General features: G+C 44.2%; 1 protein-coding gene across 1 annotated transcript; it reads right to left on the bottom strand.

The window, feature by feature from the left end:
• Positions 1–12,861: 12,861 nt before the first annotated feature.
• On the bottom strand, positions 12,862–13,851 carry LOC308705692 (aerolysin-like protein; the record flags this gene model as incomplete). The annotated part of the gene is made up of 1 exon (XM_081390829.1): positions 12,862–13,851. One exon carries the CDS (start codon positions 13,849–13,851, stop codon positions 12,862–12,864), a length of 990 nt encoding a protein of 329 aa, XP_081246955.1.
• Between the last annotated feature and the right edge of the window lie 323 nt (positions 13,852–14,174).

Below are 14,174 nucleotides of genomic sequence, written 5' to 3'. Positions count from 1 at the left end.
CAGCCTAAGCAGCACTCTTGAGACGGGTAGCTTGGTCGGCGGTGTGGTTGAGGACTGCGCCCAACAGTCTTCGATCACTCCAGAAGCAGACTGAGTCTTCTGCACTGACGGTCATCCGTCCGTGTGGTCTCCTTAGTCTGCTTCCCGCCGATGCCGCCTCCATGCGGATCCTCCCCTCGAGCCTTCAATGGCCCGAGCACGAGGAGGTCGCTGGAGGCTGGCACCGCCTGTCTCTGCCCCTTAGCTGGCTAACACCTGGCTAAGAAGCACTCCTGAGACGGGCAGCTTGGAGTTAGGGCTCAGTTCTTTCAGGAGCTGGTAGCAGGACCACTCCTTCCCCCGGTGGAGGGCTGGGGGAGAATCTCGTTCAAAAAGAACTGATGCTCTTTCTTTGAGCCCCAAAAGGCCCACGGGCCACGCTCCTCTCATCCCCCTTTGTCGCCAGACCCCTGCCAGAGCCCACCCCCGTGGGACGCTGGTCCTCCCCTGCCTCCTCTGGCAGGATGCGGCTAATGACCGTGCCCCTCGCCTGGGCCGGTCATTCCACTGCACCACTGACGGTACGAACCTGGCTAGAGCTCCCCAGACTGTCTCGCTGGGTCGCAAGAACCATCAGGCTTGGTTACGCGATTCAGTTCGCGCGGTCTCCTCCCCGCTTCACTATGGTCTGTGGCAATGCCCCTGTCATGAGAGCGGAGGTCGCCACCCTACTGGCGAAGGGTGCGATTGAGATTGTCCCTCCAGCTGAAATGAAGTCTGGCTTCTACAGCCCTTACTTCATTGTACCGAAGAAATCCGTTGGATTACGACCTATCCTGGACCTGCGCATCCTGAACCGTTCCCTTCACAGGATGCCGTTCAATATGCTCACGGCCAAATGCATTTTCGAATGCGTGCGGCCGCAGGATTGGTTTACAGCGATCGACCTGAAGGACGCCTACTTCCATGTCTCCATTCTTCCTCGACACAGACCGTTTCTTCGGTTTGCTTTCGAGGGGCAGGCATACCTGTACGCGGTTCTCCCTTTCGGGCTAGCCCTGTCTCCTCGCGTCTTCACGAAGGTCGTCGAGGCAGCCCTTGTTCCTCTACGGGAACACAGGGTTCGCATCCTGAATTATCTCGACGACTGGCTAATCCTAGCTCACTCTTGAGACCAGGTTTGCGAACACAGGGACCTAGTGTTTCGGCACCTAGCTCGTCTGGGCCTTCGGGTCAACTGGGAGAAGAGCAAACTCTGCCCCAGGCAGAGGATCTCTTTTCTCGGTATGGAATCGACTTGGTCACCATGTGCGTGCAGCTTACAAGTGAGCGTTCACAGTCACTGCTGACTTGCCTTCGTCAATTCGAGGGCAAGAGTGCGGTTCCACTGAAACAATTTCAGAGGCTCCTGGGGCATATGGCAGCCGCAGTAACGCCGCTCGGATTGCTTCATATGAGACCGCTTCAGCTTTGGCTTCGCGATCGAGTCCCGAGGTGGGCATGGCATCACGGCACGCTCCGAGTCCCAGTGACTCCAGCCTGCCGTCAGACCCACCCCATGGTCGAACCTCAGTTTTCTACGGGCCGGAGTTCCCTTAGAACGAGTTTCCAGGCATGTTGTTGTATCGACAGATGCCTCCACCACGGGTTGGGGCGCCATGTGCAATGGACATGCTGGCCCGGGCTCCTGGACAGGACCCCAGCGCCTTTGGCATGTCAATTGCCTCGAGTTGCTGGCTGTATGTCTCGCCTTGCACCATTTCCGTGCATTGCTCAAGGGTCAACATGTACTAGTCCGATCAGACAATACCGCGACAGTAGCATACATCAACCGTCAAGGTGGTCTACGCTCCTGCCATATGTCGCAACTCGCCCGCCATCTCCTCATATGGAGTCAGAAGCATCTGAGATTGCTTCGAGCCATTTATATCCCGGGAGACCTGAACCAGGCGGCCGATGAGCTGTCTCGGCTTCGGCCTCTCGCTGGAGAATGCAGACTCCATCCCCAGACGGTTCAGCTGATTTGGGATCAGTTCGGGGACGCACAGGTAGATCTGTTTGCCTCCCACGACTTGTCCCACTGCGACCTGTTTTATTCCCTGACCGAGGGCACGCTCGGCACGGATGCACTGGCGCACATCTGGCCGCGGGGCCTCCGCAAGTATGCGTTTCCCCCAGTGAGCCTTCGTGCGCAGACTTTGCGCAAGATCAGGGAGGACGAGGAGCAGGTAATTTTGGTTGCCCCGTATTGGCGCAACCGCACCTGGTTCCCAGAACTGACGAAGCCATGTGGGCATTGAGAAGGATATAAAAAGCCAGTGAAGAGAGACTGTTGGGTGGTTCTCTCCTGTGAGAAGTCGTTCTATTTGAGTGTTGCAGAGAAGAATTGTGGTGTGCAAAGGGAAGTGCTGCTGGAGGGGACTCGAGGAGTGTGGAAGAGTTGTGAAAACACACCGTTTGCCTGGAAGGGAGAGAGATAAGTAATCGACCATCGTATCTCGTACCTGCATGTTTCAACACTGAATTTGAGGTGGATTGGAGTGCTTTGATTGTGCTATCGAAACGTCACTGAGTGAATTATACTGATTCATGTTCGATCTCTTACCCTCTTCCCCCGTGTTGGAACGGTGATGTGAATCCTGTCTATGTCTGTGGAGGAAAACCCTGAAACATCTTTTTCCCAACATTGAAGCTCGTTGCTTGTGGCACGGAGACCCCTGGGTGAGTGCTGGCCTTATCTGCACTTATTTGAAGTGGATTGCAGTGCCTAAATTGACGTTTCCCCCTTCACGTTGCATGTTTGGAGTGAAATTGCCGTGTGTGTGTGGAAGATTTATTCTCTCTTGCCGTGCACTCCCCTCGTGCCATGCTGGTCTACTGTCAGTAACTGGAGCTTAATAATGTCGATCGGCTCCATCTGTTGAGGACTAGAAGGAACAGCATCTGTAAGTCAAACTAACCTCTCTGTTTTGAAGTAGTGGTTCTGACTGTCTTAGAAAAAGCTCCGCTCAGCCTGTTGACTTGGAGTCTGCTGCAGCCCTAAGCCCACCTGTACGGTGTGAAGTTATCTGCCCCCTGCAACACACGTGAGAATTGTATATTGCTGTTGAAGTTGATTCTGTTTGTCTTCGTAGAAGCTCCACTCAGCCTGTTGATTTTGAGTCTGCTGCAGCCCTAAGCCCACCTGCACGGTGTGAAGTTATCTGTCTCCCGCAACACATATGAGAACTGTATACTGCTGTTGAAGTTGAGTCTGTCTGTTCTAGAGAAGCTCCGCTCAGCCTGCGACTTTGAGTCTGCTACGGTCCCAAGTCCATCTGCATGGTGTGAAGTTATCTGTCCCCTGCAACACACGTGAGAACTGTATACTGCTTTTGAAGTTGATTCTGTCTGTTCTAGAGAAGCTCCGCTCAGCCTGCGACTTTGAGTCTGCTACGGCCCCAAGTCCATCTGTATGGTGTGAAGTTATCTGTCCCCTGCAACACACGTAAGAACTGTATACTGTGGTGAAGTTGATTTTGTCTGTCTTAGAGCGGCTCTGCTCAGCTGTGACTTCGAGTCTGCTACAAGTCCATCGGCATGGTGCGAAGTTAGCTGTCCCCCGCAACACACGTGAGAGCTGTATATTGCTGTTGAAGTTGATTCTGTCTGTCCAGGAGAAGCTCCGCTCGGCCTGCACCTTTGAGTCTGCTACGGTCCCAAGTCCATCTGCATGGTGTGAAGTTATCTGTCCCCTGCAACACACGTGAGAACTGTATACTGCTTTTGAAGTTGATTCTGTCTGTTCTAGAGAAGCTCCGCTCAGCCTGCGACTTTGAGTCTGCTACGGCCCCAAGTCCATCTGTATGGTGTGAAGTTATCTGTTCCCGGCAACACACGTGAGAACTGTATACTGCTGTTGAAGTTGGTTCTGTCTGTTCTAGAGAAGCTCCACTCAGCCTGCGACTTGAATCTGCTATAGCCCCAGGTCCATCTGCATGGTGTGAAGTTATCTGTCCCCTGCAACACACGTAAGAACTGTATACTGTGGTGAAGTTGATTTTGTCTGTCTTAGAGCGGCTCTGCTCAGCTGTGACTTCGAGTCTGCTACAAGTCCATCGGCATGGTGCGAAGTTAGCTGTCCCCCGCAACACACGTGAGAGCTGTATATTGCTGTTGAAGTTGATTCTGTCTGTCCAGGAGAAGCTCCGCTCGGCCTGCACCTTTGAGTCTGCTATAGCCCCCGGCCCATCTGCATGGTGTGAAGTCACCTGTCCCCGGCAACACATGTGAGGCCTATATACTGCTGTTGAAGCTGACTCTGTCTGTCCTAACGGTCTGTCCTAGAGAAGCTCCGTTCAGCCTGTTGACTCGAGTCTGCTGCAGCCCCAGAGTCTCAACTGTCTACTTACCTGTGGAAAGTCACCTGTCCGTCGTAGGCCTCTGTGAACCTTGCATCAGTGTGGGAAGAGGACTAGCCCCGACTGTATACCCACCTGTGGAAACTCACCTGCCCGTCGTTGGTCCCTGTGAACTCTGCATCGGTGTGAGAAGAGGAAGAGCCCTGACCATCTACTCACTGGTGGAAACTCACCTGCCCATCGCATCCCATTGTGAACCCTGCATCGGTGTGAGAAGAGGAAGAGCCCTGACCATCTACTCACTGGTGGAAACTCATCTGCCTACCGCATCCCATTGTGAACCCTACAGCGGCGTGGGAAGAGGAAGGGCCCCGACTGTCTACTCACCTGTGGAAACTCACCTGTCCGTCGTAGGTCCCTGTGGACCCTGCATTAGCGTGGGAAGAGGAACAGCCCCGACCGCATACTCATCTGTGGAAATCCATCGATCCATCACAGGCCATTGCGAACCTTGTACCGGCGTGGGAGTGGGCCCCGGAGACTGCTGCATTGCCTCGATTCTGGGGAAGAAGAGGAGAGGAAGATTTTAGTTTAGGTTATTCAAATTACTTTTAACTTTAATAAAAAGAACTGTTATTCCCTTGAATTCTGTTTCCGTCTCGTCTCTGACACGTTCCTCGGGGTGGTCCTGGTTCAGGGGTGGGCGCAGCCCGGCTTGGCCCATCCCGACCTGTGACACACGTCTTGATTTTTATATCGTTTGTTGGTAAAGGGTGAGAAACCTTGCGAGACACACGAGCCATAGGTTCCCAACTATGGGGTGATTATAGTATAAAAATGATTAACACGTGCAAGCACACTTATGAATGAACTTGATACATGTTGCAGAAATGTTTTATCCATGCCTTTCAACTTGTGTGTGCAAAATTCAAAATTCGAACATGCAACACGCTATTGCACGTTAAGCGTTTTCTAATGGTTTTCTATGGGCGTTGTTCATAATCTGATGCAATATGTTTGCCTCTATAAAGTATGCTTTATTAATAAGGTAGGCCTATATTGTGTACTAAATTTGGTGCTTCAATATCACTCTCATTAGCGTCTTAAATGAGGAAGAATGCTTGATTACGCTGCCATTGTATGTTTTAGCAGAATACTGCCATCTAGTGGTAGCAGGTTTTCTCAGACATCTGTTTGTGGATCGTGCAAGGCGTAACCGTGAAATGAAAGTCTCAAAATCCAAATGAATCAAATGGGATTGACTCCGAAACGAGTCAATGAATGCACGTGTGTCACCGCATCCACAAATACACACCTTACTTGTTGCATGCACAAATTCTGGCCTACATTAATACAAAATCGAGGTTTTATATTAACAACTATGTCTCTATTTGTACAAAATGCTGCACATTCATGTGATTTTGGATTTTGCACGCACAAGCTGTATTGTATTAGTTTAAATGTAGTGACGCACATTTGTGAATTTGTCAAATAGATGGGTAGTTGTGCACACATTAATAATTAGCACCAGGCCTATTCATTTGTAGTTGTTTGTGTGTGGGTTGTGAAATGCTTAAAAAACTTGAAAAGAAAGTCTCAAAATCCAAATGAATCAAATGAGATCGACTCAGAAAAGACGTCAATGAATGCACGCGTGTCACCTGATCCACACATGCACATCTTCTGTGTTGCATGCGCAAATTATGATACACTAATACAAAGGAAAACATTTGTATTCACAAAAATCTCTATTTTTACAAATTGCTTCACATTCATTCAATTTTGAATTTTGCACACACAAGTTAAAAGGCATGGTTAAACAATTCTGCAACATGTATCAAGTTCATTCATAAGTGTGCTTGCATGTGTTAATCATCTTGATACTATAATCATCCCATACCCAACCACTGGTGTAAACACGAAAACATGAGTAGGCTAACGTTATCCAGTATCCTGATAGCGACGATGACTAATGATAATGATATAATTTGTCTGTACTATTCCTTCTATGAGAAATCATCTCAACAATATAGTGTAGCAGCAAATAAATACAGACATAAACTTAATATCACTAAAATGAAATAGAAAGCTGCGCTTACAGACGCTCACATCCACACATAAACACACCACTGATGTCTTCACTTCCAGGTGAAGAAGCTGTCAATCAAAAATACAGTAGCCAATGAGAACACACTGCCACTAGCCCCGCCCCCACGAGAGAAATGTGTCAGAACGGCGAACGAAAACTTAGGGAGCGTAAACAAAAACTTCAGAAGCGTAAATGAAAACTCTAGAAGCGCATTTGTAAGTTCAGCTCAGCGACTGAAATATGAGAAATAGTTAGCAAAACATGCAGTGTATTAAAAACTAAGTAAAAAAATTTGCCCGAGATTTATTCTTTTTCAGTTTCAAAGATATTTTATTTAGTTTCAATTTATATCTTCATTAGTTTCTTGAAAAGTTACATTCATTATTATTGGCACAACAATAGTTCCATATGAACACAGCATGTAAATGAAGTACATGAGTCAGCCCATTTCCCCAGTCCTTATCTCATCAGCATAACAGTGACATTCAAATACATTGATGCTAATATAATCAGCCTAACTATTCAACAACTGGGCCAGGGGCTCCCAGAGCCATTAAAGACAAAGAGTGAGAGTCTCAGTAATCTGACTCATTTAACTTACAATAGAGAGAACAGGACTGGCAGGAATCTCTTGCCACTGCATAACCTTAAATGCTAAACACAATGTACAGAACTTTCTCAATTTATATGCAATTGTATTGGAACCTAGATGTAACATTTTATAAATTTGTAATACAACAGTTCCCCCTTTGAGACTTCTAATAACTCTCACAAAATACAAATTTAGACACTTAAAAGTTAATTCTTGTAACTTGTGATTGTTACAGGCACATAGCACATGCTCTGTGTTGCTTATATGTAATTGCATGCTGACACAGAAACAAAAAACATGCAATATAGGGTCCGTGAAGTTCTTACGGGTAATAGCCTTTTCTGGTTGGAAATGTCATTTTCTCATGAGAGGCGTGAGTCATTTGTTGAATGAAACACTTGATACTGTGGACACATAGACAGTATGCCAGTAGGAGAAACAACAGCAGAATTGCTATTTCCTTGATCCACAGCCAGGGTTTACATAACAAGTTTCCGAACCATGAAGAATTATCTCCAGTCATCTGATGTAATAGTGTAATACATTTGTTACTGTATTTATTCATCTTTGTTAATGTTAGTTAATAAAAATACAGCTCTTCATTGTTAGTTCATGTTACTTCACAGTGCATTAACTATGTTAACAAATACAATTTTTGATTTTAATAATGTAGGCTATTACGCCCGTTGCACACATACTCCGTTTGCAGTGTGTATGCGGTACGGAGCAGCACACGCTATAGTGATTTCACATATAATGTGTTTGCAGTGCGTAAATGATCCCCGACTGTACCAGGAACACATTTGATTACTATTTGTATTTCAAATCCAGAAATTATCAGCAACTTTTATTAAAAAAAAAAAAAGTTTTGTCAGCATTGCGATTCTCTTTGTACACATATACACTCTTTACTAGACGTATTCACGTTTAAACACAATTTAAACAACATATTATTCAAAGCATTACTTCTATATAGATTATATATTAAATTGATCAAGCAAGTGCTCAAATATTTAACCATGATTAAAATGGACAAAAACAGCAGACTCTCATGCCTTTTCTTTTGCATTTAAATTTGAATACAATAAATCTTGCATGCCACAAATAGCTTGTTTTTCCACCTCCAAGAATCAGACGAGTGTTGTTCATTATGTCGCCTTATTGAGATAAACTGTAGTTTTCCTTGCTTTACCCTGGTCTTAAAGTAAAAAGATGACTGTGAAAAAAAAAAGTATTTAATTAAATACATTTATGGTGAGATTACTACATTTTATTTAATTAAACGCATTTATAGTGAAACTACTAATTTTTCATGTCAATCTGTGTTCAGTTTGACCACGAAACATGCGCTGTCACTTTAATTCAGCGTTTGCAGCACAGCAGAAATAGACTCGGTGCGAAACGATCTCTGCACTGCTGTATACGCACCGCACCTGGAAACAGATCGCCAGACCACATCCGTGTGCAGTGTGAAAGCTCTGACCTGTTAACATGGGTACGGAAAAAATACATTTTCAAAAATGTGTGAAACGGGCGTTAGTAGCCTAAATGTTGAAATTAACATTAACAATGCTGTAGAAGTGCAGTTTATTAATGGTAAATGCTAACTAATGTAGTTTAGAGTTTAAAAAATGGAACATTATTGTAAAGTGTGTAGCGACTATGGCTCGATGGGTAAAAATGGACTTTTAATTTATATACTAATTAAAAGTGAAAACACTTTCTAATTCCCACAGACTTGGCAAAGTCTGTAACTGAACCCCCTTTTTACGACTCACTTCCCCCCTTTCCACAGTGGGAGCTTCAAAGACATTACTGACATTCCGATCTCAACAGAAAACCCGCTCTGAATCACACACACACCAAACCACTCTGAAACTCCTAAAACACAAGTTACACACACGCATGAATCATTATCAAAATGTTTTTATGTAGTTTTCTTGTTTATGGGATGTGATGGGATAAATTGAGATATTTATGCCCTTCTGCAGATGTAATGGACACGTGTGTTTATACATTTGAGATGTATCTGTTTCATTAACTGATATTAATGTCGGGTGTGATATCCTACTGATTGTAATGAGCTTCCTGATACAGAAATAGAAACTATATTCCGCACAAATGTTTATTCCTAGACATAATGTGGTATTAAAGTTTTAATGCATTTTTCTGTGTACGATCAGAAGAGGCGTTCCTTCACAAACAATGAAACGCTCCCGCCTCAGAACCGAAAGATTTCATTGGGTCCCGTCATCAAACAGGGCGTTACCCCGCGCTGCTTTAAAACCACAACACAAGCAGACGTCTCACTCTCTCTGCTGCTCTCATACTCTCTCACCCTCGTGACTCCGAACTCTGAACTCTGCACTCTCACCCCTCCCTGCACCAGCAGCGGAGCGGGAGAAGGCACAGGGCCTTCATCCAAACGAACCGCGGATGTAAAAATCCAGCTTCGTCCTGTAACTAAGTTTTCTCGCCTTTCCCGTACAGGGAAAAGAATTCTTTACTCGGTAATGTTACTTTCAAGTAAGCTTTTAAGAACTTCACGCGAAACGCAAGCCTACAAATCGATGAGACACGGTCCAGCCAAGATACGCACGTGGTCCCGAAGCCCAGCTTCACACAGACAAAGGAACAGAATCGCAAGTATCAAATGATCTCTCTCGAAGCTGCTTTCACAGTTGTCTCTTAAAAGGTTCTGTTTGTAAATTACCATACTTTCTCCCTCACTTTCTTCCTAGTTTCATTTTGATCAAGTCATGTTTTATGTTTGTTTGTCTAAACGTTTGTGGGTCTTGTGTAATTTTACGTACGTAGATTAGCCTATATTACTTCCTATATGCATATAATCCTTTGTGTGTCATTTTTGATTAAATAAATCTTTTATACTTTGACTGACTCTGTGTTACAATCCCACCAATGTAATTGTCACTGAAATTGCGATAAGATCTGGCTACTAGCTCTTTATTTTAATTCATAAACCCAGCAATTTGCATCCACGGCCAGGAGAGAATTTGTCTGAGGTTTGATAATATAAATATTCCTTCTTAACTGGTATAATCAAAGCATTCGCTGGTCGAATGACTGATGAGAGACCAGTTATAGAACGAAATATTTTTGATAGTTAGCAGGTAATGTAATAGCATATGTGAAACTTATGAATTATGACTATGAGTTATGATTTTAATATTTCCCCAAATTTCCTTACTGCTCGAGCTAATATTTCATATATGACCTAATTGCGATTGTTGCCATAAACGCTACAAGTGTTACCGATTTGTTATAAACCGATTCAGACATCTCGTGAGTTCAGTGTTGGACAGATCAGGGGCCAGTTGTACCAGCTGTGTGTAAGTTACAACTTAGTCTAGTTTTGACGTAAATGGACACTCAGTTACGACTTACACACTTCTATATATTTTTACGTTGCACCATTAAACTTAGTTGAAGCGTGTTATGAAGTGCTCCGAGACACGGAGGTTGAGGATCCAAATGCAATTTATTTAAAGTGTTATTCAGAATCGTAATCAAAATCCAGGCAAAGGTCATACACAGGCAGGCAATCCAACAAACGGACAAATCCAGAGGGTGAGGCAGAAACAGGAAACCAGGACACGGGCAGAGATCAAGAACCAGGAACAACGACAACAACAGAAATGCTCAGAAATGCAGTGGAATAACGTACAAGACTTCGCAGTGAGTGATGGGGTGAACCAGGCTTATATGGGGTGAACTATACGTAAGGGTTAATGCCCGACGAGGTGTCCATTGTCAGGTATTAATGGACGACGGCGAGGCGTGAACCGTCCGACGCGCAGTGGACACGGTTGCCTCCGCCGAAGTCCATTAATACCTGACAATGGACACCTCGAAGGGCATTAACCCACTTATACCATGGTCACTTACGAAAGAAAGAAATAATCAATTAATAATACTTTAATGTGTTTTAGAGTAAAAATCGTGAGGGTTTTTATTTATTAAGTCGAGCGCACTATTCAATATTTCCCGTATACAGGCGCTGCCAAGCAACGTGGCCACAGCGACCTGACCGCAGCAGTTGATCAGTGAGTTTGAGCCAGCGCAGTCATTTATAACTGTCATCAGGCAAATTGACGGGACGCCTTTCCTAGGTGTACATTATCACTTTTTAATGGACACCCTGCAGCCAATCAGAATCGAGTATTCACCCAGACCATGGTATAAAAGATAATAAGACACAGGTGAATGTGATAATGAGTGTTGATGAGTCCGGGCAGTGAGTTCTGGGAAATGTAGTTTGTGAGTGAAATATGATAGTCTGGTGTGGAGTGCCCTCAGGTGGCTCTCAAAGGCACTCCAGCTGATGACCGTTACAAAGCGTAACTATACGTATAAACTAAATATTTACGGCAGCCTCCGATCAGAAGTAACGGTTGGACTAAAATATCAGACAGACTGAACTGCGTCAATAAGCTCTTATTTTACCTGACAAACTTAAATTATATAATGCTGACATTTACACCCGCTTACATTTTAAGAGAGAGAACATTAGGTGAAAAGATTACTTTGTTAGTGGCTCTTTAAACACTGTGCACGCTGTGAGCATCGGTCCACGTTGTGTATGTAAAATATCAGTCATAATCAATAAACGTAATATCTTATATTTTTGTATAAATATTTATTTATTGATCCTTATTAATTTAATTTCAAAAACAGTTTCTGAATGTTATTTACATATAAAAACACTTATGTTATTCATGATCAAGTACTGTGTTTAATGGAAACTTATTTTTACCGTTAGTAACCTGAGGCAAAAGTTAAAATGAAGGATAAACTGAAATTCACAGCATTTCAAAACAACTTCTGCTCACGTATTTGAAGGCTGTTATTGGATCATTGAGGCTAAACGTCATATTATGTGACTACGCATTACTTGAATTTTAGTTGACTATGGAGAGCTTACGACTTACTAGCTACGTTCTGCCTTATGAACAACTGGTGCAATGGAATAAAGTACAGAGTTAGTTACAAACTAGCTACTAGTTGCTAAGCCTGTAGTGTGGACTTTATGTTCCAATTTAAGAAATAACTTATGAACGGCTGATGCAACCCCCTACCCAGTTGTTACCCCCTACCCTACCTATGGCACCAAGCGTTCTGTGATTATACCGGCAGTTAGGACATTGCACAAAATTTGTGTCAACACAGAAAACATTAATCACTGGATAGGTTTTTTCGCTTATTGAACATGTGGTTTATGTCAGCTGAATGTGCGGAACGCTTTTCAGAGAAAATAAGGACATTTTTTTTTAGCACAATTCACACCCCACGGTTATTCAGGAGAAAAAAAAAATCTCTGAATGTGAGACTTTAGGGCTCTCTCTCTGCTCGTTCTTATATGTGCCCTGTCAAGCAGAGCCATCATTCAGTTCTACATCACTCACCGATCATAAAAGGCTTTGGCGAGACAAAAATTTGCTTTGGCGGCCAGCAAAAAAAAATTCAATGCAGGAAAACCCCTGCATAACTGACTGTGTTTAGGAGGATTATTCACCGAGACAGGCATTCTGACTTAATTTTTAATTCTCATGTCTGTTCAAGCTCAGAAATAAGAGTAAGAGCACTGAACTTTGTGTCTTGCCCGGCTCACAGAAAACAGCTTGCAAGTTCCAGTGTTCTTGCACTGGACTTAAAAACACATGCAAATGATACAATTTCACTCTATGATGGTTAAACTTTGCAATTAATTTGCGAATCACAAGTGTTATGGGCTGGGGCAGAGCTGGCCCATACGGATCATGAATCACGGATCAGCTACCTATTCTTGACATCCCACATCCTGCGATGTGACTATTGTGGATGCGCACATCGCAATATCGATGTTAAAACGATATATTGTGCAGCCCTACTAGAGGAAATTCCTTGGTATCCACACTGATATCAGTGTAAGTGACGCCTTTGTATGTGCCCTTGGTTCCATACTCAAACACACTGCCGTTCTTGCAGGTCATCTTCACTGTGCCAGTGTAAGGCAGGTCAAAAGTGGCTCTGCCAATAGTGACTGAAACATGCATCTTCTTCCCTGGTGGCACATCTACTTCTGTAGACAGAGTTTCAGTTCTCTCATATGTGTTCTCACGACCATAAGTGCCTTCAAATCCAATGGTGACACTGGATCCTGCAGAGGTGTCAGTCAAGAATGGAATCCCAGCCTTCACTTCCAGACTTAATGTGAAAGATAAACTTCCACTCATAGACCATGAAGATGTTTTGATCACTTTCTTTGAGGTTTCAACTTTTTGTTTTTGAGTGATGGAGGAGCTGTTACTGAAAGTGAGGGATTCGATTTCTTCCATTGTCACCTGTGGTATCACTTGGGGGAGAGTGGGATAGTTGACATCGGTGAGAACTGCTGATTCAACTGCTTTGAGAAACATGAATCCCATCTTGTCAATTTCCCAACCAGATCTTCCTACAACTCCCAAACAATATCCAGACCCGACATCAATGGGATATTCTCTTCTTAAACCCTGGCTTGTCATCTTTGCAAAAAATTCTCTCCCCTGACTGGTCTTGAATTTGATGGCTCCAAGACGTGTTCCTTCTCTGTTCGCCCACAGGGACAGTGAGCTGAAAAACTCGCCAGGCTGGAATTGGAACTCTTGATACGGTCCTCGTGCATTAAAGTTTGGACCTCGTCCACCAAATTGTTTAACTCTCCCATCTGAAAGCCAGACCTTGACAGCCATCACCTGCGATTCTCCCACCCAGACTCCAATCTTCTCTAAACTGGCACCGTTGTCCTCACCAGTAAATGAGAATGCATTACCTCCGTCTCCACCAATTTGTTGAAGAGTCGTTGAGTCAGACATCAAATCTGAAAATAATATCAGATTAGAATTAACATCAGCTTTACACTTTATTGCAGTGTTTCCCAACCCAGTTTCTGGAGACCCAACAACAGTACACCTGGGGCCTCATGTATAAATCTTGCGTACGCCAGCTTTCACGCTCACGGTCGGATGTACTAACAGTGAAATTAACGCGAGAATGTGCGTTCCTCCACGCCAATTTCATGTCGGGCGTACGTACATCTCTCATTGTTTTTGTCCGTTGGCGACTCTTACAGGCAATGAAGTGAAGTTGCAAACATTACACAACGAATTGTTCTACAAGTCTATCACACCACCAACCG

This window comes from Scardinius erythrophthalmus, assembly GCF_964197995.2.
Source record: "Scardinius erythrophthalmus genome assembly, chromosome: 2".
Classification (NCBI taxonomy): domain Eukaryota; kingdom Metazoa; phylum Chordata; class Actinopteri; order Cypriniformes; family Leuciscidae; genus Scardinius; species Scardinius erythrophthalmus.
This window is presented reverse-complemented; position numbering and strand designations above follow the sequence as displayed.